This window comes from Diadema antillarum, unplaced genomic scaffold (genome assembly GCF_040938485.1).
Source record: "Diadema antillarum isolate AM-2024a unplaced genomic scaffold, OU_Dant_1.0 seq00000244_RagTag, whole genome shotgun sequence".
Classification (NCBI taxonomy): domain Eukaryota; kingdom Metazoa; phylum Echinodermata; class Echinoidea; order Diadematoida; family Diadematidae; genus Diadema; species Diadema antillarum.
In genome coordinates this window covers 848,774-874,460 of record NW_027271288.1, presented here as the reverse complement: position 1 = coordinate 874,460, position 25,687 = coordinate 848,774, and the positions used below count along the sequence as shown (strand labels likewise).

Below are 25,687 nucleotides of genomic sequence, written 5' to 3'. Positions count from 1 at the left end.
TTTGTTGCGCGACTTGGTGGCACAGAACGTGTGAAAATTTCCACTTTTAAAGTTCATGTGTTGTAATATGTAATGGAACAAGTAGAAAGTGGCAGGCTAATGGACAGGTGAAAGTTATGGGTTAAGATCCTTTCTATGGTAGCCTTGTGAATGTGTAATGTGTGTGTGTGTGTGTGTGTGTGTGTGTGTGTGCGCGCGCGCATGTTGGACATGAAATCATTGACTACAAGAAAGCATTGTATGTAGGGTGTACAGTGTAAGACATACGTACTGTATCTCTTTCATTGCTCTTCAGAATCTCCCTGATTTGATGGGTGAATATTGGCACCCCTGATACAAAGACAAGGGGGGGGGGGGGGGGGGGTTATAAAACAAAAACAAAAAAATCTGAATTTGGAAGCGTGGGGGTAGGCCTACCAATTACTTACTGTTTGTTTGTGGGTTGTTTTTTTTCGTCACATGAGTAGCCACAATCACACCCCAAATAAGGCAAGGAATAGTCTCACTACATCTCAATTCTCCCATCGATTGCTGCATAAAGATACTCGTGGCATAAAAACGTTATTTCTGTAATTTCAGTGAACCATACCTACCCCTTCCCCTCTCCCCCCCCCCCCTTTTTTTTTCTTTGCTGATTTGTAACAACCATGTCACACAAAAAAGGGTAGTAAATAGCAAGAAATCTTTTAAATCCAAGGAAAAGATTGGGGACGTGTGAGGTCATGACATCATCCCAGTAACTATTTATGACTCCCATCGATGTCACTGTGCTGGAAAAACGTAAAATCTGTATGGAGTTTCATGACTACCTCACAAACAAAATACGGTGTACATGTATGTCGGTCAACTGGAACATGATGTAACTTTCTGCGTCGGATAGTAAAAAAAAAAAAAGTGAGGACGTGTGGGGGCGCTCTTCACTTCTCCAGCACAGTGCCGTACAATCATGGCACTGTTGCAACAATTATTGTTTTATTTCGGAGGAACCTCTGCCACGCACAACAGACACACACACACACATATAGAAAGTGTGGTTGTGTCCTACTGGGGACTCTACGTGGAAACATAATAATGACTGCCTAGACACCAACATTTACCTGCCATTAGTATACTGTTCACCATAGCTACTCTGTTGCTAGTGTCGTGACAACGCACAACTTTATTTTCGCAGAAGGTAACATTTTGAAAGCCTTGCCAAGTTTTACCGATATGGAGGCTTCCTCACTTAGGCCGATGTAAACTTGTTCTTTGGAATAGTAGTAAACAGACTTCTTTGTGTCATTTACTTTAAGTGTGCCAAAAGACCGGGAAAGTAGGGGCATATTAAACGTGGACATACTGCGTGAAAATGCGATGCCACACCTCATGTTGGATTTGACAAGAAATGAGCAAATATCCGGTTTTATGAAGAGTTATAGTTGATTATGATTATAGTTGATTTCTAAGGTAAGTCTGTGGCAGCCTGTGTGGTAAGGAAATTTATAATCGACTATATCTTTTGATAAAACGGGGCCCAAGTATTCATCAAAATTGGACCTGAAGTAAGAAGATTTCGAAATTTCAAAGTTTTTACACATTGACATTCACAGTAACCACATAACATGCAAATTAGATGAAGCGGTGATGTCATGGCTCTATACAACGGTTTTATTGAAGGACTAGCAAATTTTCACCTTTTTTTTTGCTGGGGGGGGGGAGAGGAATGTATCCTCCTAAGTTTTGTTGAGTTGGAATATTAAAAAAAAAAAAAAAATATGACATTTCATTATTAAGTGCTGTATTTATTCTATTTTTGTGCCCAAATCGGAGAGTTGTGAATTGATGATATTTCTACCTAATCAATTTGCATAACATGCAAATTCATACGGCATCACTTTTCATATGAATTGTAAATGTTACTAACGTAACTACTAGGTGTTAGATGAAAACTTGAGAAACTAAATTTGCGTGAAATACATTAGATTTCTATTCCCATTACCTGAATCTTGAAACTTTTTAGTTTTAATAGTGACATACATACATGTATTTCAAGTACCATCAACGGAAACTTGAAACTTTGATTGTTTATTATAGTTTGTTAATTGTCGCTTTGTCGTTTTAGTAACGTCAACCTGAGCATTGCATGGGTTTTTCTATGCAAGGATGCAAAATCGCTTTGCATTTCTTGTGTAATTGAAGGAGAGAGGGGTTTTTAGGCAGTGGTAGGCCTATACCGTCAATGAAAGTTTATGCCTCGTCTGTTGGAATAGTCACTAAAACCATAGAGCTACAACACAGTAGCTCTGTCTAGATAAAACTATGCACAATTAGGAACTACGAACAATGTGGACCTACTATAGAGTGAGTGAATGAATGAATGAATGAATGAATGAATGAATGAATGAATGAATGAATGAATGAATGAATGAATGAATGAATGCATTGATGCATGAATGAACGAATGAATGAATGATTAATTAATTAATGAAGGAAGGAAGGAATGAACGGATGGATGGATTAATGACTGACAGTCGAACTAAGGAATGAAGGAAGGTGAAGCAAAGATAGTAAAGATCAAAAGTAGTCTTCAGACCAACCAGCATAAGGAAAACTGTAAGTATGAATAACGTTACAGGAAAGAATAATGAAAATAATATTGTTTAATCTGTCAAACGGTGGGCTTGCATTATGTCGTTCTGTTTCGTGTTGTCTGCACGTGATTCCTCGATCGACACCAGCTCCGAGATTGACGTCGTCGCAACACCGCCGCACGCAGGATCCAGCCAGATATAATGACGGATCGGGGGGGGGGGGGGGGGGGGGGGGGCACCGGACGCGCGCCCCCTTTAATTTTTCTTAAAACAAAAGGATAAAAAGAAAAGAAAATGAAAGGGGGCATCTGCGCCCAACCCGTTTAATTTTCGATTTATTTTATTTTATCTTTATTTTATTTTTATTTTTTTTCTCAGCTGATTAAACCCGGAAGTGGCACCGGAAATATCTTTTTTGCCCCCGCCCCCCACCCCGTTTTCCTGGATCCGCCCCTGGGATACACGCGCGCAAATGATGCTCGCAGCGTGCTTGTCAGCGTTCTATCATCGAACGTCGATTCGTGACTGATCCTCACTCCAAAGTTGGGATGGGGCTAAACTTGGCGTGAATCTCACTTGGTGCGGTGGTAGAGCGTAGCGGCTCGTTGACGCTGATTCCGGAAGTTCTTTCCGTGTCGTGTTCAGGAGGAATTCTCACCACTTCTTCCAAATAGTTACTACATCGAAAGTGCGCAATTCCATATTATACACGGATATTAATGTACGTGGAAACAAACAAATAGGAACTTGTGTTACTCTTTCACATTGGACTTGACGGATTATCGTCAGTTTTTTTTTTCTTCTTCTTCTTTTTCTGTATTTTTCTTTTCTAAGCGTCTCGCGATTATCGCTGGAGTAGAAATATTGGGTCGGGTGAGATTTTTGCCAACACACATGTGTCTGTCTCTCACGGCAATTTGAACGTGTCACTGGAGTCCACGGCTATCAACGAAACTGAGTTGGTTTCAGCTTCATTTGATCACGCAATATGCGAGTATGCAATGGGTCAAAGAACAGGGTCAAGTTTCCGCTTCCATTCGCTTACACGTGCACGATGTTTTGGAGCGTGAAAAGAGAAAAGCAACAACCTCCAACCTTCGCCTTATTCGTTGAAGGACTCCGTAGCAGCCCACTTTCGTATTCGTGTCCTTGGTGCACGCTATATCAAGGGGCATGATTAATCATCCCATATACTTTTTGCTCGTTCGTAAGCTGTAGCTCATCTCGCGGTACAGCTTTGATATGAGTCGTCTGCGCGTGGATGTGATCAATATAAAGACACGATACATCATACCAAGGAGGTGGAAGCATTAACAATAAAGGTCACCTGTTTATTACTGAAGAAGGTTTTCTAGTATTAGTAGTAGTACCTCCTTGGTTGGACGTGCTCTCTCGAAGTTGTTTCCAGTCGCACGTTCACTGCATTATGCCACGGATATACTTCACTGTCGTTGTCTCCGGAACAGCCTGGTTCTCCCTCGCGTTCCTCCTCTTCCTCATTCACCACGAGAGCAGGGATGTTTTGCGCACCGTGCAGCAGGGAATCGTTGCCGACGTGCCCGTGAATGCCGGGCAGGTCCACGATGGTGGAGGTGGTGGTGGTGGAGGGCATCATCATTTTCACGCTCATCCATCGGAGGGCAACGGGAGGAGGAACGTCCATTCTAGGGAGGAGAAGGAGCTGGACCCGATTTTGGGCCAGATTGACAAGGATATTCCCCGCTTTGGTCCCGGTGAAGGAGGGCAGCCGGTGTTGTTGTCCGGAGAGGCCCTGGGGCGGGCGAAACTCACCCGACACTTGCACAATTACAATCTCGTCGTGAGCGATAAGATTTCAGTGGAGCGGAGCGTGCTGGATACCAGAAATCAAAGGTGTGGATGTATAAACAATTGATATATAATGTATGTAGTATGTTCTCTACCACTAAAAGAAGTTTGAGTGAGTGGATATGGTGTATAATCGACGACCATCTGGATGCATGTATGGTGGTCATCGATATACATCATGATGATGGTGTTGACGATGATGTCGTGGTCATTGAATGCATCATCGCACAATGCGTGAGACTTGGTAGCTCTGTCAAGTCTCGAGTAATCGATAATGTACAGTGTACCATGTATTATATCATAATACATGTACCTGGTACAAACAATGGATTCTGATGGCAATGTGCTGACGATGACGATAATCATAATGGAGGGAAGTAAGGACATCAATGATGGTGCTGCTGCTGCTGATGATGATGATATGATGATGATGATGATGATATGATGACGATGATGACGATGATGATGAAAGTGTCATAACGATGACGTATGCTATATCGTGTGTGAAGTCTGACCCTAGACAATGATTTCTGGCCCTAAGAATTCTGGCCTGACGTCAGTAATGACAACGACAATGATGAAGGTATGTGTTAATGATGATAAGTATAATAGGAAGGTGCGTCAAAGGTGATATTACAGGGATGATATAGTGTTGGTTGAGATGGAGCTGCAGGTTTCCAACTTTTTTGTGAGATAATGAGAAACCTTATGAAAACTAAACAGCAACATTCAATTCTAAGAGGTATTTGAAGTTTATTTGATGAAAATTGGTTTTGAAATGGCCGAGATATCCGGAAACAAAGATGTTCTAATAAATGATGGGACCCACCTTTTATTAGTTCTAACCGCTTTGTTTTACTTTTATCTTTGCCATTTCAAAGCCGATTTTCGTCATATGAACTTTGCATTCCTCCTATATGCTGTTCCATATATTTCATAAGAGGTTTCTAATTATCTCACAAGAAGTCAAAATGTAAATTCCCCACCCTCAACCAACTGCACTGAACTGAAGTGGACCAAAACAATACAATCCTTTTAACAATGATGATAATAATTGCAGCGGCTACAGATTAAAGAACAAACATTTTGGCGGTGAAATTTGAGATAATGACTGCGAATGTAATACTGACGGCGAATGTGATACTGAAGGCGAAGACTGCTATGGTTGGGATAACATGTCGACGCAGGTGATGATGATAATACCTCAAACAGGGTGATGTGTTAATTGTTGATATCATTTCTATAGGGTCATAGAATAATGACAGTGGTTTCTGTGGTTAAAGATATTCCGTTCATCGTCAATTATTAGTCACCGTTGCATTTCTTCTGACTGCGATATTGAATCACTACGCCCTTTGTTGCAGGATGTCAAAATGTGGCGCCTCTTGTAACTGAATTACGTTGCCATAAAAAAAAGAATCACCCGAAGACTGAATACTTAAATGCATAATATCATTTAATGAATATAACATCATGAAACAGAAGGAACGAATAAATGAAAGTTTAAGCAGAACAGACAGATACAAAGGAATTAGAATGTGACGTGCTGGGGGTATCATTGCGTTACAGTACAATTCTTCTGATAGGGAGTAAGAAAGACCTGGGATATGAAATGGAATGTATAATGTTGTAAGTTTGAATTAAAGAAAAAAAATCTGCCATTGCTTTGAGTTTTGCTTTGATTTTCACATCACCCGAGAGAGAAAGGAGCAGATGTGCCTCATTAATTTATCAGAAATACGAACTCACAATCAATGACTTCAAATGTTGAGTTTCCCGGTTCAAATTCACTGGCTTTGCCCATAGGCGAGTAATCAACATGTCATTTGACGCATTATTGCTATGATATTTTACGGTGTTTTGGGGTGTGTTTTTTGTTTTTAGTTTCTTCGTAAAATAACTCCAAACTCAACTTATGAAGAAGGCATCTAATTTTTACAGACACAAAAAATTATATGGCTTGAGACGGCATTGGTACGTGGCCAAGAAGTATATTTCAGTGTGTCTATAATATGCAGTCACACGCGTATATAGAACACCACATCAGATGAACTGTATAGAGGTATTCAAACGGTATCCAATTTTCTCATAGGCCTGTACAGTATACTCCAGTAGCTGATTCGCAGACTTCCGGTGTTCAGGTACCCGCAGGTATCCCTCCCCCACCTTCAAGTGCTGTACTCTCTAAAAAAAAAATCGAGTGAAAATATTCACTCTTGAAGGAGTGAAAATATTCACTCTTTAAAGGGGTCCTGAAATCCAAAATGCATGTTGATTTGTGTTGATTTATGATACCCTCAACATCACTTATGCGGTAAAACAAATATCTAGAAACATTCCATATATTTTTAACGTTTTTTTCTTTTATTTTTCTTTAGATTACTTGGGAACGCCCACAAAAAATCCTTCCATCCTAATCAATATTGATATTCTTGAGATGACATCATCTGTCAATCATTGCTGAAGTACTGAAATGTTTAACAAAAGACAATGGAATGCACCTTCCTCTCGACTCAGCATAACTTGCATGATTCTGTCATATTAATGTGACTAACAAAAGACATGGCGAGGGAACATGCAAGTTATGCTGAGTCGAGGGGAAGGTGCATTCCAATGTCTTTTGTTAAACATTTCAGTACTTTACCAATGATTGACAGATGAGGTCATCTCAAGAATATTAATATTGATTAGTTTGGAAGGATTTTTTTGTGGGCGTTCCCAAGTAATCTGAAGAAAAATAAAAGAAAAAAATCGTTAAAAATATACGGAATGTTTCTAGATATTCGTTTCACGACAAAAGTGATGTTGAGGGTATCATCAATCAACACAAATCAACATGCATTTGGATTTCAGGGCCCCTTTAAGGAGTGAATACAAAAAAGAGTGAATTTAGAGTGAAATTGGAGTGAAAATAATGATCATTTTCACTCGTTTTAGAGTGACCTCAAGGATCACTCCAGAATATTCGAGTGATCCCTGAGGTCACTCCAAAATGAGTGAAAATGAACATTTTCACTCAAAATTCACTCTAATTTCACTCTAATTTCACTCTTTTTTGTATTCACTCCTTCAAGAGTGAATATTTTCACTCAATTTTTTTAAGAGAGTATCTTAGGGTAGGCCTATATAAGCAGGTATAGGTGGGACCCACCTCCCTGGTAGAAGCTTGAATTTGCGAGTATCTGTTCGCATATTTCGTCCTGCTTCCATCAAAGTTTAGTAGAAAGGATGGCAATGGAAGTCTTGATAACACCCACGTGGACCTGTCATGAAGCAACTCCCCTTTCAACGATGCCTATGATAGCTATAATAATAACGCTTGATTTCAGACGATAACGACGAATTTAGGTACATTGAACCTCTCTCTGACCTTCAGACTAACGGAAGTGTATATTGTGGCGAAACAATAATATAAATACGCCTACTAAATCCTTATCGTTTCCGAGACTTACAGAGAATCCTGCCATTGCTATAATTATGCTCTCGTTTACCATATATACAGGAAATATATAATAGGTTAAGCAAGAACGTATGGTATTTATGATACGAAGCACGTAGTTGACGTTCTTATACACTCCTTACTTTCCGAATTTTATACTCTCTATACCTTACTTTGAGCACTATAGGAACATGCTCACAACTCTTATAATCAAATAGCGTTGGATTATTCATGTGTGAGTAGCTCGAACGTCGTCTGTCATCTTCATCCACTCAGGTTTTTGTTTGTTTGTTTTATTTTGTTTTCCACCTTAATGATGCGACACGCTCAAAAACCACTCTAGACACTCAGTCGTTTCAGTGTCCAATGAGTCGGCTAATTGTTAAGTTGAGTGAGTCTGAGACACAACAGTTGCCATCGTTCGCTGGCACCCAATCACATAGTTGCCATGGTAACCTGGAAGTGGTTTATTGAGGTGAAGTTCGTGCCAACCACTCAACAAGGTCGGCATGGTTGATGGGACTCGCACGCCCGGATGAAGGTCCTACCCTAGACTATCTGCCATGGTGACATCCAAAAATGGCTCCCTACATCATTACAGGAGTTTTTGTATACCTATTAGGCCCTGATATATGTACCTATAATATGAACGGGAGCAGCGAAATGCACTCTGGGCAGATTATGGACAAATCGAGTTTTAATTACAGAATAGATAATTGTGTTGGAAAAAATATTGTCACTTCATTTTGATTCATGAGAGAACAGAAGATAGGAATAGAATTAATGCGTGACGGATCTTTCACCCAGCTGCAAAATCTGTTCATCCGAATTATATAGCGAAGAGTCCCTTTTATTTTCTGTAACAATCTTTGAGTTATCGCGGCGTTTTTCCCCGAAATTTCAAATTCATTTGACAGTCACTTTGATACCCCCTCCCCCAACGCTTAAGTATACTTCCACATCTTATACAGTGTGTCTACGCTTGTTTTTCTATATACTGGTATTCTCTATAATTCCATAATATCATTTTCTCCTATATTATATATTTGAAGCTGTATTGAGTGTATTACCCTCTCACTTCCATACTCCACACTTGTTAGTGTATTTAGTGTAAGTCATGTTATTCAGGAAATGATGAAATGAAATGTAAATACAAATGTCCTGTGTCAGCTTTACGATTACGCCTGAAAGAAGTACTACTGAACAGTCGTACTTATCGTGTCGGCGTAAAAACTCACACTTATTGTTTGATTTAACATTTTGCGGAGAAACCTCAACGTGTTTTAAATGTGAAATTTTACCTTCGAAGTATACGTGAGCGAAGAGATGAAGGAGGGTGGGGGGGGGGGATGCAACCTCAAATGTATTGTCTGCCAACTGGATTAACATCATGATCATGTTATCGGAAATAGACCGGCAAGCAATAATGTCATCCAGGCTGCTCTTCGCCTTCCGTTTTATATATTAAACGACCTTTCTAAATAAGTCTGAAACTTGCATGGTGTATAATAATGATTGGAAAAGGTGCTTTCCGCCCACGCCTGCATCCTGTCAATGCTCACTGTTGTTGGATTTTTCTATTTCTGGAGCCCGCAAGCCTTTCGGTGATTTTATCACATTTCTGTAATTCGGAGATGTTGTTAAATCGTAAATTAAGCCGGATGAGAAGCCAAGGTTTTTGAATTCTGGGAGAGTTTTCGGCGTTTTCTTACTTCTTGTATACCTAGCCAATGCACCAAGTAAGCGTCAGATACAACTGTTGTGGATACGTATATGAAGTGATCACGGCCTTCAGACCAGAAATCGAATGATTTTAAATTGTCTCCTTTATAAGTGAATTGTGAATGTTAGCTTCGATGAATGTATATACATTGGAGACACAGCAAAAAAAAAAAAAAAAAAAAACCAACAAAACAACAACAACAACAGAAGACTGAATGCAATACCAGGTATATTGATGAGATTGGTTAATCATAGACAACAACAACAACAACAACAACAACAACAACAACAACAACAACAAAACTGTTAGTAAGACTAGTCCTGGAAAAAAAAAAGATCGCGATAAGATCGATTTAGGTAGGACTGATCTTGGAGATAGTTATATGCTGTAAGTGATGTTTGTGATGAATTGCGATGCCCAGGTGTTAAAATCAAGGAATGATAATAACTTGTCCTTCTTTCCCGCTTCGATTCTCCATCCCTCTCTGTCTGTCTGTCTGTCTGTCTGTCTGTCTGTCTGTCTGTCCCCACATCCACCTTCTCCAAACTATATAGATGCCAGGACATCACGTACAAGTTCTCCAACTTGCCCAGCGCTACCGTGATCATCGCGTTCCACAACGAGGCCTGGTCGACGCTCATGAGAACCGTGCACAGCGTGATCAATCGCACTCCCCGGGACGTCCTCAAGGAGGTGATACTGGTTAACGACGCCAGCGATGACGGTAAGACATCGTTGAGGACTTCGTTGTAAGCAGCGTTAAATAGGATGAGACTACAAATCTATATACCATAAATTATAAAATTATCCAGTGGCGGATCCGGGGGGGGGGGGGGGCGCAACCGGCGCACGCCCCCCCCCTTTAATTTTCGTAAAAAACAAAGAAAAGAGAAAGAAAAAAAATGAAATGAAACCCGGAAGTGGCACCAGAAATATTAGTCACGCCCCCCGTTCCAGAATTCCTGGATCCGCCCCTGTTATCGTTGTCTGACCAAAACGTAGCACTTTGCAGTGATATGTCTCTACAGCCTCTATGGCTAATTGCTTGTGATATTCTAGGGGTTCCTCATCTAACATTATAGTTTCATCTATATACCTTTATTGTTTCATTATGACTGAAATCATTAATGTCACGCAAAATGAAATATGCATGTAGATAGATGTCTGAAAAAAAAGAACTTCTAGTAACCAAAGTAACAGTAAAACAGTACACAATCGGAAGATGCAAACAACAATGAAGAATGAGTTTAAATCTGGACACGAAAAGAGCAAAAACAGACCTGAGCAAACATAGAATGATAGAAAGATTTTACGAGAGTCCCACTGCCCCTGCTTCAAATTCCTCTGTGGCGTAAACAACGGCTACATTTCAAAGTGAATGTATTCAAAGAAGGAAAGTATATGACCTGTTTATGAAAAGATATTTGTGCTTATATGCGGTGATTTTTGTAGATGTTTTGTGATTTTGATTTTTTTTCTTGTGACTGTCTCAAACTATAACCTCTGTATACATGCTCATAATGCTTGACAACGGTTGATTTTAAAGTATATATGTATATATATATATATGTGTGTGTGTGTGTGTGTGTATGTGTATATATATGAAATCAATGTACATGATATCATTTGTGCGATCCATATACCAACGTATCATGAAGATTCGCAAACTAGTATGTTTCCATGATAATAACATTCTTGCATATATCGTCTATATAATAATTGTATCAGGGAGGTGAATTTTCCACCTCCCTGGTTGTATCACCTTTTCCACTGTTTCACGTGTATCGGTTCACTCCCGATACTGAAAGTATTCAATCAAGTTGAAATGAGCGGACTTCACGCTTTGACTAACTACTGCTTCACTGGTCCGCGGATGGGAGTTTGAATTCAGTATCCATCAAGTGATGTGTTTCTTTCATTCGTGTTATCTTCATATTGCACATGTCTAGACCTATATATTCTTATACTTATAGTATTTCATTATGACATTCCTTAAGATTAAGTTCACTGGTCTGCAAATGTATTCAGCCCAAAAGTTTGAGCTCCATATGCACGCGCAGCTGCCGAAGGAATTTGCAAGGTGAAGAGTTCAAAAAATTCCTTGGCAAAACACTTCCTGGCTCTGCATCCGTATCCGTTCTATGCATTATTACTGTACATTGATATTGATATTGTGTGACTTGTCTTAGGAGTCCAGTATTGCCCATCGTTGCACTTGAGGGCAATGGAAGTTCTGTAGGACTCCTAGATGATTTCTGGAGCCACAGTGACTGTAGCCTTATTTTTTATTAAACCAGGGACACAAATCTTTATATCCTCTCAGTATACGTTTGACTCACTTTGGCAGATAACCAATCTTTTGCATGTCATCAGTTTTTGGCATGATGATGCTTAGAATGTTGCGTTTTGAAAGGATGTTGAGAAAAAGTTGTATCATAATGCATGGTGGGGCATGTGATCCACCAAATGGAACATGCTCCGTGTGTGAGCGCGTGTGTGTATGTGTGTTCGTGTGTGTGTGTGTGTGTGTGTGTGTGTGTGTGTGTGTGTGTGTGTGTGTGTGTGTGTGTGTGTGTGTGTGTGTGTGTGTGTGTTTATAAACATTACTTATTGATATCTTACACTGCTTCTTAAAGTAATGAATGAAGTTGATTCGCTTGAAGTTGATTCAATTTTCAGTCAACTTATAATTTGTGCTTAATACATTGTCTTCATAGAAATCCCGAACAATATGCTTTTCATGACGGTGATAGTTCCTCTCCACGTGAGTTTGATTGAGTCATGAAATATAATTGAAATAGATATGAAGTTGATTTAATCAAGAACATGTATACAAAGAATTCAGACAATAATGATATGGGCAAACAATGAGCGATTATGTAAATGAAAATCAGCATGGAACATGTCATGGAAAGGAAATGCAATGGTCTACTGTACTTTGTATCTAGGGCCTAAATGTTTTATTGACATTGTTTGTCTCATTCATTTTTTTTTTCACAGAAATCCTATTTTACCAAAATTTACGTCTATTCGCATATACAGAACAGCGGAGATGACTTGGGAAGATATTAAAGGAATCATGCATAAAAGCAAAAATGAGACAAGAGTAGTAAGTGGACACGGAGGGAGATTGGGGTCATGTTTTGCATGTGGCAAACATGAGAGTCATGTGTTTTTACTGAGCTTGTCTAGAATGCATTCATGGAAACAAAAGGAACCTCCAGACAGAGACATCCGAGAGAGAGAGATGATATAGAGGGAGAGAGCGGGAGAAGAAGATATACATTCGTGAGTCTGGAGGTCATGGATGATTACATTCATGTGTCTTCCAGGCTAGAGAAGAGGGCTATGATAATCAATTGACAAGCCGATGTGGCAGAGAGTGAGATGGAGAGAGGGAGAGAAGGTGGAATTACGGCAAATTTAAGCGCCAAATTGAATTCGTACCATCCAGCCGGGCTTCCGCTGGGAGAAACATTTACGTCGGATTGGACGTTAACCCTTTTGCCCTAAGAATCAGAGGGGCACGCCCTCTGGAGAATCCCCCTGCTGGTTTTGTCGCGGTCTGTTTTCTCCTCTCTTGCTCTCTATCTATCTATCTATCTATCTATCTATCTATCTATCTATCTATCTATCTATCTATCTATCTATCTATCTATCTATCTATCTATCTATCTATCAATCTGATATCCAGCTATATATCTATATGATATTATCTACCTATCCAGCTATTTTTCTGTCCAACTATCTTTCTATAGGCCTATATCTATCTATCCAGCTATCTACTGTCTATCTCCCTCTCTGTTTTCATCTCTATCTTCGTCTTTGATTTTCGTGTTTTATTTCTTCTCTTTCCCTCTTTCTCTATCGATTTTAGATCTATTTGTGTACCTAGTAATATATGAGTATAATCGCATGTACTCTTCAGTCTATTTATAGTTCTGTTTGTCCTTCTATATCTGTTTATAGGCCCTACCTGTTATCAAATTGTCTGTCTGTCTGTCTATGTATAATCTTTCTACTTAAATCTGTCTGTTTTTACCTATCCATCTGTCTATATCTATCGGCCTATCTTTCACTGTTTATGTCTATCAATGCTATCTGTCTATCTATCTATCTATCTATCTATCTATCTATCTCTCTATCTATCTATCTATCTATCTATCTCTCTATCTATTTAACTACTGGTTTCATCAAGACATCTTTTCTGTCCCTCGGGCTCCTTCTGATGATCTATCCAGACTTGTTTGTCGTTATCACTCGATACCCTTTTGCCTCTTTCCCTTGGCCTCTATCAGGTCTCTACGTTCCCTCATCATTTCACTTTATAATAATACATTTCTCTCAGTCCTCTTCTCACGCACTCCTCTTTCTTTTCTTGGTATATAGTTGTCCTTGTACTTTTCTGTTGTGTGTTTGGGACGTTTTATTTTGAGAGCGATGTGTTTGTCCTCGCTTGTTCGTCAGTAAGGGAGAGGGTAGCCGAGGGAGGTGGAGTTACACTTCGTGAGTATTTTGATGGCTGAAAGTTGAATTGAGGGACAGCGGAAGTGTAACCTTAATTATAAGATTCATTAATCTTTTTTTGATTAGTGATCAGACATTACGTCGTATATAGGTAGTGGTTTGTGTATGTGCATCCCTAACCTTCAAGCTTTATCTTCAGAAGAGGTTGGATATCCGTTTTTGGTGCCTGTAATCCTCTTCTCATTTCTGCAGCCATGTTTTGTAGAGTGATGTATACGATCCAATGTAACATTACTGATGGGCAGAAAGGTAGAGAAAGTAGTCAACCCTGATTCCATGACAATTATGCAATTAACATTTTCCGGTGATGATCCCGGTATGACGTCTAAATTTCCGGAGGGGCGTCGAGTTTCTTAGTGTTGTTTGGAAATCATAATCCGCTTATAATGATGAATATTACCTGTTATTTCAATAGCTGACATGTACGACGCGAAATTGCTCAGCCCCACGCCTTCTACCTCTCCCGGTAGATTTCATTGAAAAGACAAAAGAGATAATTTGCTTCATACTATAAGTAAACGGAAAAATATCCTAGAAAGCAACGAGTCCAATGAATGCTGGTCAGGTGATCAACAACTATTTGCAGAGCATTGAAGGGGGCAATTTAGCCGAAATGTTCCTGAATGTTTCCTTGAGATGCAATCGGTAATGTCAGACTTTTCCGCAAATTCATACAAATTAATACAGTCTGAATGTCAAGAAGTCATACATAGTCCCTTGGTGATCTTTAAATAGACGCACTATAACACTCACGCGACTATGACGACGCTTGCAATAAGTGTTCCCAGTCCAATTTAAGACTAATTGATTGTTACCATTTTTCTACATTTTTTTACAGCAAAAACGATGCAATGTGTGAGTGTATAATGGGCATCGCGGCACTCAAAAAGGGTGTTTAGATAATTATTTACATCAATATATTATGTAACCGATTACTTTCAATTCAAACTTTATTTTTAGTTTTTTTTTTCTAACAGAATATACAAAGTAATATGTGAGGAATATGATCCATACGAATGGTTTGTTAAAGGATGGTATAGTTTTGGTTGAGATGGGATTTAAGTTTTGAGGTTTTTTTTTTCGAGTAGAAACCACTTTGATATTAAAAGACATTATAATTAAGAGGGATTGAAAGTTTATTTGATGGAAATCGTTTTTGAAATGGCTGAAATGCCCCAAAACAAAGTAAAATAAAACGGTCTTAATAAAAGATGAAACCCACTTTTTATTGTTGCATCTTTGTTTCTGGATAACTCAGCCATTTCAAAACCGATTTTTCATCAAATAAACTTTTAATTCCTCTTAGAATTGTGTGCACCTTCATATTTTCATATACAAATATAAGTGGTTTCTATAATAATTGTTATCTTGGAATCCCATCTCAACCAACACTATACCATTCCTTTAATGCCCTTGAGGGAAGTCATATAAGTCCCAAGGAGACTTCGAGCGACTTATGATCTCCCCGATAAAATATCTGACGGAGAGTTAAACCCAAATATAGACGTGAATATAGAGTGAATGCAGCAATAATAGAACCCATCAGCGAAGTTTCAGGAAAATCTGACTATGCCCGTTTAAAAGTGTGGTGACATCATGTATGGACAAAGATATACAAAAATATTCAGAAGATTCATCATATTTTCACTTTTTTTTTCAATTTCAATTTGTCAGCTTGTTGGGCAGAAAAAAAAACACTACCACATAGTGCATGAAACTACTATAGGGTTATTGGATGTTAAATAGGTTATCAATCTCATATTACCATGATGTACATTTATCATTCAGTTGGGTTTTTTTTTTTTTTTTTAGAGCAGTGTGACAGAATGAACAAAAAAGTATTTACTATAAAAATCACGAGGTGTTGTATCCCCCACACTTCATCATGAATAACTAACGTGTGCAAGCGTGAACCAGGGAGGTGGGAAAAGCTTTCTGTATGTTGAGTGCATTTATCCAGTTTCCCATCCCACAGAACTTATCTGCATGGCTAGCGGATGATGCAAAGGTCAAGAAGTCATGAAAGTCAAGAACCTCACGTACTGACGTGGAGCTCGATGTGATCAAGGGGACAAGGAGGTAGGCCTACTGGGCGAGCTCGCTTCGTACCGAACCTCCTTGGTGTGATAACCATCCCCTTCGGTGTTACCATGACAACGACTGACGCCTCCATGGGAATGGGTGTATGGTACTTAACCTTCGCACGCCCCAGCCCCCCTGCTACTCCACTGACAGAAAGGTGTTAGCTTTGTCATCATCCCAGCATCCTTGTCAAGCGTACAGAGTTTGAATTAAAGTGATTAGCATAATATTGCGTGTTTCTTCACAGCAAGAGGGGTACATCCAGGGAAATAGTACCACCGTTGGACACATGTGGTCTTACAAAATTGATAGGTACGGTTATGGTTATTAATAGGATTTGTGAGGGATCCTCATCCCTCCTTCTTTTCCCAACCCGAAAGACAGAGAAAGAGTGAGACCGGGAGAAAGAATGAGGGTGGGGGGGGGGGGGGGGGGGGGAGAAGGGGGGGGGGGGGGAGAATCTATTTAACCCGGCTTAAAACATGTCTATCAGTGATGCGATTTACAGGGGGATAGCTTTGTGGACGTGGCGGACTTATCGTTTCCGACAGGAATGAAAAATGATTACTGGAGACTCTTTAGCTGGGATTAATTTGTTCGTTATCAACATTTGCCAGATATCGAAGAATGTTCTTACATTTGCTTTGATTTTATCACGTCATGTTTAGAGAGGAACATAAACTAGAAAAGGGAAAAAAGGAGAAAAAAGAGAGTTTTAAAGAGTCAGATTCTTGCCATGCTACGTGCATGATGCTTTAAAGGGCTGTGCATAAAGGTCGTTTGGTTTTTAGTTTGTTTCCAACATTATCAGGAAATAGCAATGATCCTGCATCTTGAGTCATTTGATGTGTTTAGTCTTTATTCTCAACTGCACGTGCAGGTGTAGTACTACACTTTAAGGGATGGCATAGTGAACATAAACCACTGTATGAAATGTTAAAGAGCATACAATTCTGAGAGGAATTCAAGCTTTGTTTATTTTGACGAAAATCGGTTCTGAGGTATCTAGAAACTAAGTAAAACAAAGCAATCCTTATAGAAGTTGGGTCCCAACTTTTGTTAGGATCGCCTTGTTTGGGATATCTCAGCCATTTCAAAACCAATTTTTTATCAAATAAGCTTCGAAAAACCTCAAGAATTATATGATCTTTCATATTTCATACCTCAAAAAAAAAATCATCATCACAAAGTGTTGGAAACCTGAAGCCCTATCGCAACCAAAACTTTATCATCCTTGGAGAATGTAATTATATGGCCAAGATGGCTTGAAGACGCATAGAAGAATTAAGATTATTGTTATCTATTATCAGTCCATACATTGTTGATTTTTTTTTTTCAATGACAGCCGATAATAGGTATAAGCATACACGTCATCACAAAACACATTAGTCATAACGCAACATTGATACCTCAATCATTCGCTCTTTTCAGAGGACACCGTGGCTAACCATTTGGAAATAACAAAGGATATTTTGATATTTGGCAATTTTTTTTCTGTGTTTTCCCCTTCAACCTTTGATCTACAACGGCTGCCTTTGACATGTTCTGATATTAGGCCGATGTGTTCTCATTTTTTTTAAATACTTATGTCACCTTTTTGTAAATTCAGAAGAAATTAATCAAGATATCGAAAAGACAAGCGCAGAAACACACACCTAAGCATTTTTAACAATGCGATAGCCCTATTGGAAAAAACACCAAGTTTTGCCGATTGAGTTGTTATATCGATTTTATAATGTATGACGAAACCCTACATGGCAAATTGAAGTTTTACCAAATTTGCAGGCTTTGTCAAGATATGTTTTGACCAAAATAGTGTCATGCTTGCTAGCCAATCCAGCTGCACGGTTATATAAACGAAGAAAATTTTGTATGATAAATCATGTCACATAAGCGATCATCTCAATTCATGTTTGATGCAGTTCCGCCATAATTTCATGTTCACATCCACGTTATCATCAGAGACGCAGGCAACACGTAAATAGGACTATGCAGCTATGGCCGAAATCTTTCTCAACAGAAGCAGTCTCAAACAACGCATGTATTACATAATCATCTCAGGACAACTTGAAAATGATACACAGTCGCGAATGGTATCATGACAACGCTTCTGTTTCAAAATCCTTGGACGAGCTGCATAGATGTGACCTTTTATGACGTCACTTCGCACAAACCCCATCTGACTGGGAATCGAGTTTCACTGCAATGATTTGCCTAGTCAGCGGATTGCGTGTTGTGCTCCACACGCTCGGCCGATTCAGGGAGGTGAAGTTCATTTCCTAGCCGCCTTTCAAGGCTTAACAAACTAAGTTTGAATGTCCCATCGGGTTTATTTTCTCTTATTTTTGTTGTTTTCTTTTGTTGGTCTGTTAGTTGCTGTTGTTGATTGTAATAAGCTAATTGTGAACCGCAGTGCCAGTGAGATCCCGGTGTGCGGAAACGGAAGCGGAAGCCTTATGCAAAGGTTGATTACGTATAGCCGTTGTTTCTATCAATAAAGTCATCATGACTTTTATTTTGTTTTTGTGCGTTATCAATGTGTTTGAGTGTGTGTGTGTGTGTGTGTGTGTGTGTGTGTGTTGTAGATGAAATGACGCGCGTACATTAAACCAACACAATTAAAACTCAGCGTTGATACACATCTAAGATATATAGCATGTGATGCAGTTTCATGCCTCATTGTGCCCAAGGAGGCAAGGCTCCCTCCCCCCCCCCCCCCCACCAAATAAAAGAGAGAAAATCATGTGATGTTTATTTTTCATCTTGCTGACTTGGAAAAGTATATTCCACTCTGAGTGTTCTATACGTGACAAAAGAGAACATTAAATTACTGGCGCGTTGAAGGGTACGTTTCCCTAAACATATCTGAATTGCAGAGTTATGAATGAAACACTAAGTGGGTGTCTTGAGATATCAGAGCAACCATTCTGTAAATAACACTATAATAATGATAATACCTTCTTCATTATCCAGGGTATATGTCAGAGTTGCCACCGCTCTATACCAGGAGGTCTGTCATTATTATTATTGTTATTATTATTATTATTATTGTTATTATTATTTTTTTCATTATTATTATTATTATTATTGCTATTATTGTTATTGTTATTATTATTATTATTATTATTATTATTATTATTATTATTATTGTTATTATTGTTGTTGTTATTATTATTATTATTATTATTATTATTATTATTATTATTATTATCATTATTATAATCATTATTATTATTATCATCCTATAGCGTTGCCATGCAAGTACTCATTTGTACACCTGGGTTTGAGAAGGACGTGGTGGTTAAAACTCCTTGTCCAAGGACGTAAGCTCTGGGCGGGAATCGAACTCGAGTCCTCCAATTGATAATCAAGAGTCTTATCCACTATGCCATACAGAGTGCCCGTACACATTCTGAAGTTATGTATCATTAAAGTTTTAGTTAATTTCACGGGTCGTCCTCTCAACCTTTATAGGTAAAGCACAAGGCCTATACAATATATAGCTCTCGATATTCGAATTTTCAGAAATAAGACGATGCAAAGAAAACGCAACAGGAATTTCAGGCCCCAAAAAAGTATTATATTCTTATACGACATCGACTAATTTCATGACATAGTCATGTCAGTAACATATCAAGGAAATAGGTGTACATGTATATGCGTCTCTTATCTGAGAAAATGAAGATTTGTGAAATTCACTAAATTTCTAGTTGCCCTTTACCCTTTAGAGCAAGCTTGCATGTGATGAGGATTTTTTAAATTTTTTATTATTTTTTGGTCAAATGCAAGGCAGAACGGCAATGACGGTTTCATGCTCTACCAAGAAGCCTATTGATACATACTGTATATGCAAAGCTCTGAACAGATGACCGGTTTTTCCCAGGTCAAAATTTGTAAAGCCTCATACAGTTGGAGTGAATCGTTCGCTGTCATTGTCGTATATCATGATCGTTATCTGTGTAAACAGAGTATACTCTATCATCATGTGTGTAAGATTATAAATACTTTAATTTTTATTGGAAATATGGTTGTTGTCACAAGTTATTAGGAACTAATTCCGGTCATCTTCAGACAAGCATGTGAAAGAGAGGAACAATTAATTTCTACGCGGTTTTTTTCAGTGGTAGTCTGAGCAGTGATGACGGGTCGGTTGCGGCTGAGTTCAGCGGAGGAGGTTTCCCTGGTCACTGGAGAGTAATCCGCCACGAATTGTTTCGTCTCATCAATCATAACGCAGTCTGTTCCCTTAGGCAAGCTGAATCATCAACCATAGATTATCTTATGATTAAGCCCTATGCTTAGTCATATCTTAACGATATATAAATCTATGATAAATTCATGGTACCACCGAGGATGTATTATTTTGGCGAGCTCGCCTTGTACCTCCTTAGTATACCACGAGGCAGGTGCTTGGAAGATCTCATCTCTATCTCCATGGTAACATGTATATACCCGCACTGTCTGGGGTGGCATGAGACTGACTAATTTTTGATACACTCCGCGTATGATTGATTGCTAGGAAATCCACAGATCTGTACGGAAGATGCAAAGAATCCAAGATAATACGTCTTTTGCGGAAAGATTCATTCACGACACGCAGGAGGAACACCAATGGCTGACTTTAAAGGGATGGTATACTGTTAACTTTTTGTGAGATAATTAGGAAAAACTTGAGATACTAAAGAACATACAATACTTCGAGAAATTCAACGTTTATTTCATGAAAATCGGCTTTGAAATGGCCGAGATACCCCAATACGAGGTGAAACAAAATGGTCCTAACAAAAGGTGAAAACAAAATGGTCCTAACAAAAGGTGGGTCCCACCTTTTATTGGGATTTTTTCTTGATATCTCAACCATTTAAAAACCAATTTAGATGAAATAAACTTTGAATTCCTCTTGGCATTAATTGCATGCTCTTTATATTATTTCATAAGAGGTTTCACATTATCACACAAAAAAGGTTGGAAACCTGAAGCCCCATCTAAACCGAAACCATTTTTTAGTTTCTTTTGTAGTGTGACTGAGGTATAATATAACTATGGTAGTTTTTGATAGCCCAGTGAGTTTTCAAATCAGGCTTGGGTGTCTGAAATATATGGGAGACGAATATTCAAGTGTCGATATGAAAGGAAACATCCACAGAATCTGTTTTATCCCTTGAAGCCGCAAGATAATCCGCGATGTCTCCACGCTTTCAAATCCCCGTCTTTACTCGTGCAGCCATCAGATCGTTCCCACCTCCCTGGATCGAGTTACGTGTCATGAATCATGCATAAACCTCTTTAGTAAAGCAACCGGGTAATGACAAATCACATGATTGCAGGCTGTAATAAATTTCTGCTTTCTACATATTAATTGCTAACCAATCATCTCGTTCAACAAAACAAGCTTAGGAGTTATTTCCATGTAGATCCGACTGTCGTGATCTAGCTTTGTATATATCAGCTTGCATCCGATACTGACAATGTGTGTTTGACTGAATAATGCTACAACGCTGCATATTGATCAATGAAATCCAGAAAGAAAGTTACTTAACTTGTTCAGTTCATCACGAGAACGCCTTAAGCGAAACCACACGGATTATGAAAAGGTGACATTTTTTTAATTCATATTTTAGATATAGATTATTTTACACAGATATTGATCGGGGTGCGGCTCTCCCGTACCCCCCCCCCCCCCTCCACCTTTTCTATAGGTCCATGGTGAGAGGAAGGTCCTGTTTGGCATTATGAGCTGGAAAATAAACTCGGTTGGTCGGCTCTATAGCGATAACATGTGCAAGTGAGGTATGCATGGTGGGAAGCAAACGAACAGCTGTTACTCTGTTTTTTTTTTGAAGACCGTATATCTCGAGCAGGTGACGAGTGGACCCGCGTTCCCATACACGAGGACACGACATGCATGGGGAGCGGATAAATGCCGCTATGTTTGTCATAAAAAGAGCTTGAAGAATTCCCGCAGACCACAGCCACGCGACGTGCTCTGGAGCTTCTCTTTCTTTCTTTATGTCCAGACCAGGCCATGGTTTCCAAGGCAACGGGTCACTCGGTCAGTCTGATCGCAGGTCAAGGGACCATTGGACTCCAACTAGATGGCCACAAAATTCATGGCTACTGAGAAATACCTTTTTCCCCCTTTCCCTTGGTGCAGACAAATTTATGATCAACAAAAGAAAAAGTTACGTTGACAAAAAAAAATCCGTGCGGTGATCGTGAAAAAGAAAAAAATGGTTTTAGCAAAAAATGCAGGCATAAACCAGAAAGTGGGGTTGATGACGGTGGCACATGCAGCTGTGTGTTATCCTTTCTAGATTTCATTTTGACCGCAGCATTCAATAGTCTCATTACAATATGATGGCATTTACTCTTCGAACGTCTTCAGTGTCAGCATCATTACCTCGATCGTTGCTATAGGCAGGGAGGTGAGACCCCCTCTCACCTCCCTGCTATAGGTAACAATTCAGATGACCAAGTCGGTGACACGACATTTGCTCCTGCGACAATTGCTCCGGTCTTATTTTCTCTAAGGACTTACGGTTAGGGTTAGGGCTGTGATAGGGTTTTAGGTTTAGTTTGATGTGAGAATTAGGATTAGGGTTAGGGTTATGTTTATGGGTTGAATTTACGTTTGGCTTAGCATGCAGATATATCATGGGAGTAATTGTCGCAGGAGCAAATGTCATGGAACCGTTGAAGTCACTTTCGCGCCGGACAGGATTTGAAATCAAGCCCCCTGTTTCGTTTATGATTCTTGAGCCTATAAGCCACTATGCCATAATGCTTCCACAATCGGTCGTGAATCTCCAATTGTTTGTTCGTTTGTTTGTCTTGTTTATTCTCATTTCCGAATCATATCCTAAACTGAGACGATTCCTCAATCAATGAACTTTCGCCTGCCAATGTTCATTCCGAGTGGATCTACTAACGTCGGGAACTTCCATACTTCTGTCCATGTTCAGAGTGTAGCCTATACGGCTGCACAGTCTTATTTTGCTTTCACTTATTTATTTATGTATTCATTTAGTCTTGTTTTCACTGGGTATTTCTATTCTATTTTGTTGTGTGTGTATGTATGAGTGTGTGTGTGTGTGTGTGTTCGTGTTAGTTTTACATGGTCGATGGCAACGCTTATTGGATCTTGTGCAGTTCAATATCACATAGATGTTACTGTACTTCCAAGTAAATGAAAGCCCTCGAAACCTATTGTGGCAGGTGCGTAAATACAGCCTCCGGCACTTTTTACGAGTCTTTAAATCACAGCCAAGTTTACTCTTAAAACAAGATCAAGTTTTCCCCTCTTTTTCTTTTCTTTGACACCGGCATAACAAAGTATACTTCACCTCCATCCAGACAAGGTGCTGGGGTGCCACCTCCCTGCACCCGAATAGAACTGATATTAAACTATAACGAAAAGAATTTACGGGAAGGAACCTACTGCGGTGGGTTATTGAACTTCGTATGCGTATAAATCTTGGGTGTACAATTTTCCCGCATCGGCACTTTTCTGGGCAAGAGACTTCGGCGAGAAATAAAGCAATACCGTCAATCCTTCTGTTCGATGTTATCGTGTAGTGGAACCATGGCGCTAGCCCCACTTTGAGAGCAGGGAGGTGGGAAGAGACCACCTCCCTGATGAGAGTGTTAAATATTGTTCAACGTTTGTAAAACATCTGTAACAATGCTCAGCGTCCTATATTACTATGTCATAATGAACAATGAGTGATCATGTCCTGTCGTATATCATATTTGTCACAAACTGTATTTGTAAATAAGTAATTTATAAGTCTCATGAGTGGTTCACAATATACAAACTTTGCTTTTTAGTGGACCTCTCTATTCTTTTTTTTTTCAACTGAAGCATGACTTTGTATTATTTTTTTTTGCCAGTATGCGCTCTTATGTTTATCGATATCATTTATTCATTGCAAAGGCAAATGTTTTTGTTTATGATGTAATACCTGATTTATCTTGTGTTATGTTTTGTTGGAAAAAAGAAGAATGAAAATAAATGAATTGAATTGAAATGTTTAAACATTCAAGTACGAAAAGTTGGTGTGTCAATCCATTTACTCTGTATAGGAAATTGCATTATCTTGGAGACAAAGCGTGTGCAAAACTGAGTTTAGCACTTTTATCGTCTAAAGTGTGTGTGTGTGGGGGGGGGGGGTTTCTTGCGTGTTCACTTGTTTTATTGCACATACGATTTCCCAAATGACAGGGTACTTGGGCAAGTACAAGACAGCATTGAAAACGGGTTTAAAATGCTTAAATGACAATTATTCATACATTATAATGGTAAGACATTGAGATGTGATAATGGGCTACCTGTGAAATATTCTTATCAATGGTTGAAAACGCTAACAAGCGAAGTGAGACGAAAATTTCCTTTTCTTTATCGTAATCGTCGGTCGTTTTTCCCTGCTGGTTAACTGAAATCATGCAGGACATCTATTCAGTGATATAGATAATAAACAATACTCACGATTTTTTTTCTTGTATCATTCATTTTTTAAGCAGAGGAAATGGATGGCCTTTGATGAAAGATTACTAGCAAAGCAAAGTCTAAACTAACTTACCAATCAGACAAGCATAAGTATTATTAAATTTCGTTTCTTATATCTTACCCCCCAACCCTTCCCCCAACCCTCATTCTTCTAATTTCCAAATGCGCAGACGAGCTCCAGAAGAAACTGCGCAACATTCCACCTCTCGTCAGGTCGAAAGTAAGACTGATCCATTCGAAGCAGCGAGAAGGGGTGACCAGGGCAAACCTGAGAGGGGCTAAAGAAGCCAGAGGCGAGGTGCTCGTGTTTCTAGAATCACACTGTGAAGTCAACACCCATTGGTGAGTGGAGTGATCCCAATCCCTCCTTCTTGTTGTTGTTGTTGTTGTTGTTGTTTTGTTTTTTTGTTGTTGTTGTTGTTGTATAATCAACCTTTCTATTTGATTACATTTGAGTGCCAAGTGACATAGAAATCCCCAAAGCATTAATTGCACACAATGTCTAAGGTCCGTGGCACAGAAAAGGTAAAAGTCAGTTTAGCCATAAAGTGGAAATTCACTTGAGATGACCCATTCTCACTGTGAAAAAAAAAAGGAAGCAACTGCCATCCGGCATATAGGTGAATGGAATATTGCAGTACTGTAGTATTTGTTTTAGTCACGAAACTAGTTTCAACTGTCTATCCTAGGGTTCTTTCACCCCAACCCACTAACCCTTTAATATCAACACAACGGAATAACAATGGCAACAAAAATGGAGGGAGATACTCAACAAGTGCGTTCTCTTCGAACATCGAGTTTACCAACCTTTAAATAGCAAAAACCGCGCGTATAATTAAGTTATAAAAACTCAATTCTCAAACGAAAACAACAACAAAAACAAACAAACAAAACAAATCAAAACTAAAGTACCCACTCACAAACAAAGCTGGATGAACGTCACTCTCACTTGACAAAGTAAAATTCTCTTTTGCATACAACTAATTGTTGAGGCAAGCAAAGACGAACTTGTG

At 39.1% G+C, this 25,687-nt stretch overlaps 1 protein-coding gene across 1 annotated transcript in view; it reads left to right on the top strand.

Annotated features, from left to right (window-relative positions):
* Positions 1-3,996: 3,996 nt before the first annotated feature.
* LOC139729510 (inactive polypeptide N-acetylgalactosaminyltransferase-like protein 5) overlaps positions 3,997-25,687 on the top strand; it is a 31,587-nt gene continuing 9,896 nt past the window's right edge. The window contains exons 1-3 of the mRNA XM_071640435.1: positions 3,997-4,442; positions 10,114-10,283; positions 24,845-25,016. Coding sequence (XP_071496536.1) covers positions 3,997-4,442; positions 10,114-10,283; positions 24,845-25,016 — 788 coding nt within the window. The remainder of the gene's footprint in view (positions 4,443-10,113; positions 10,284-24,844; positions 25,017-25,687) is intronic.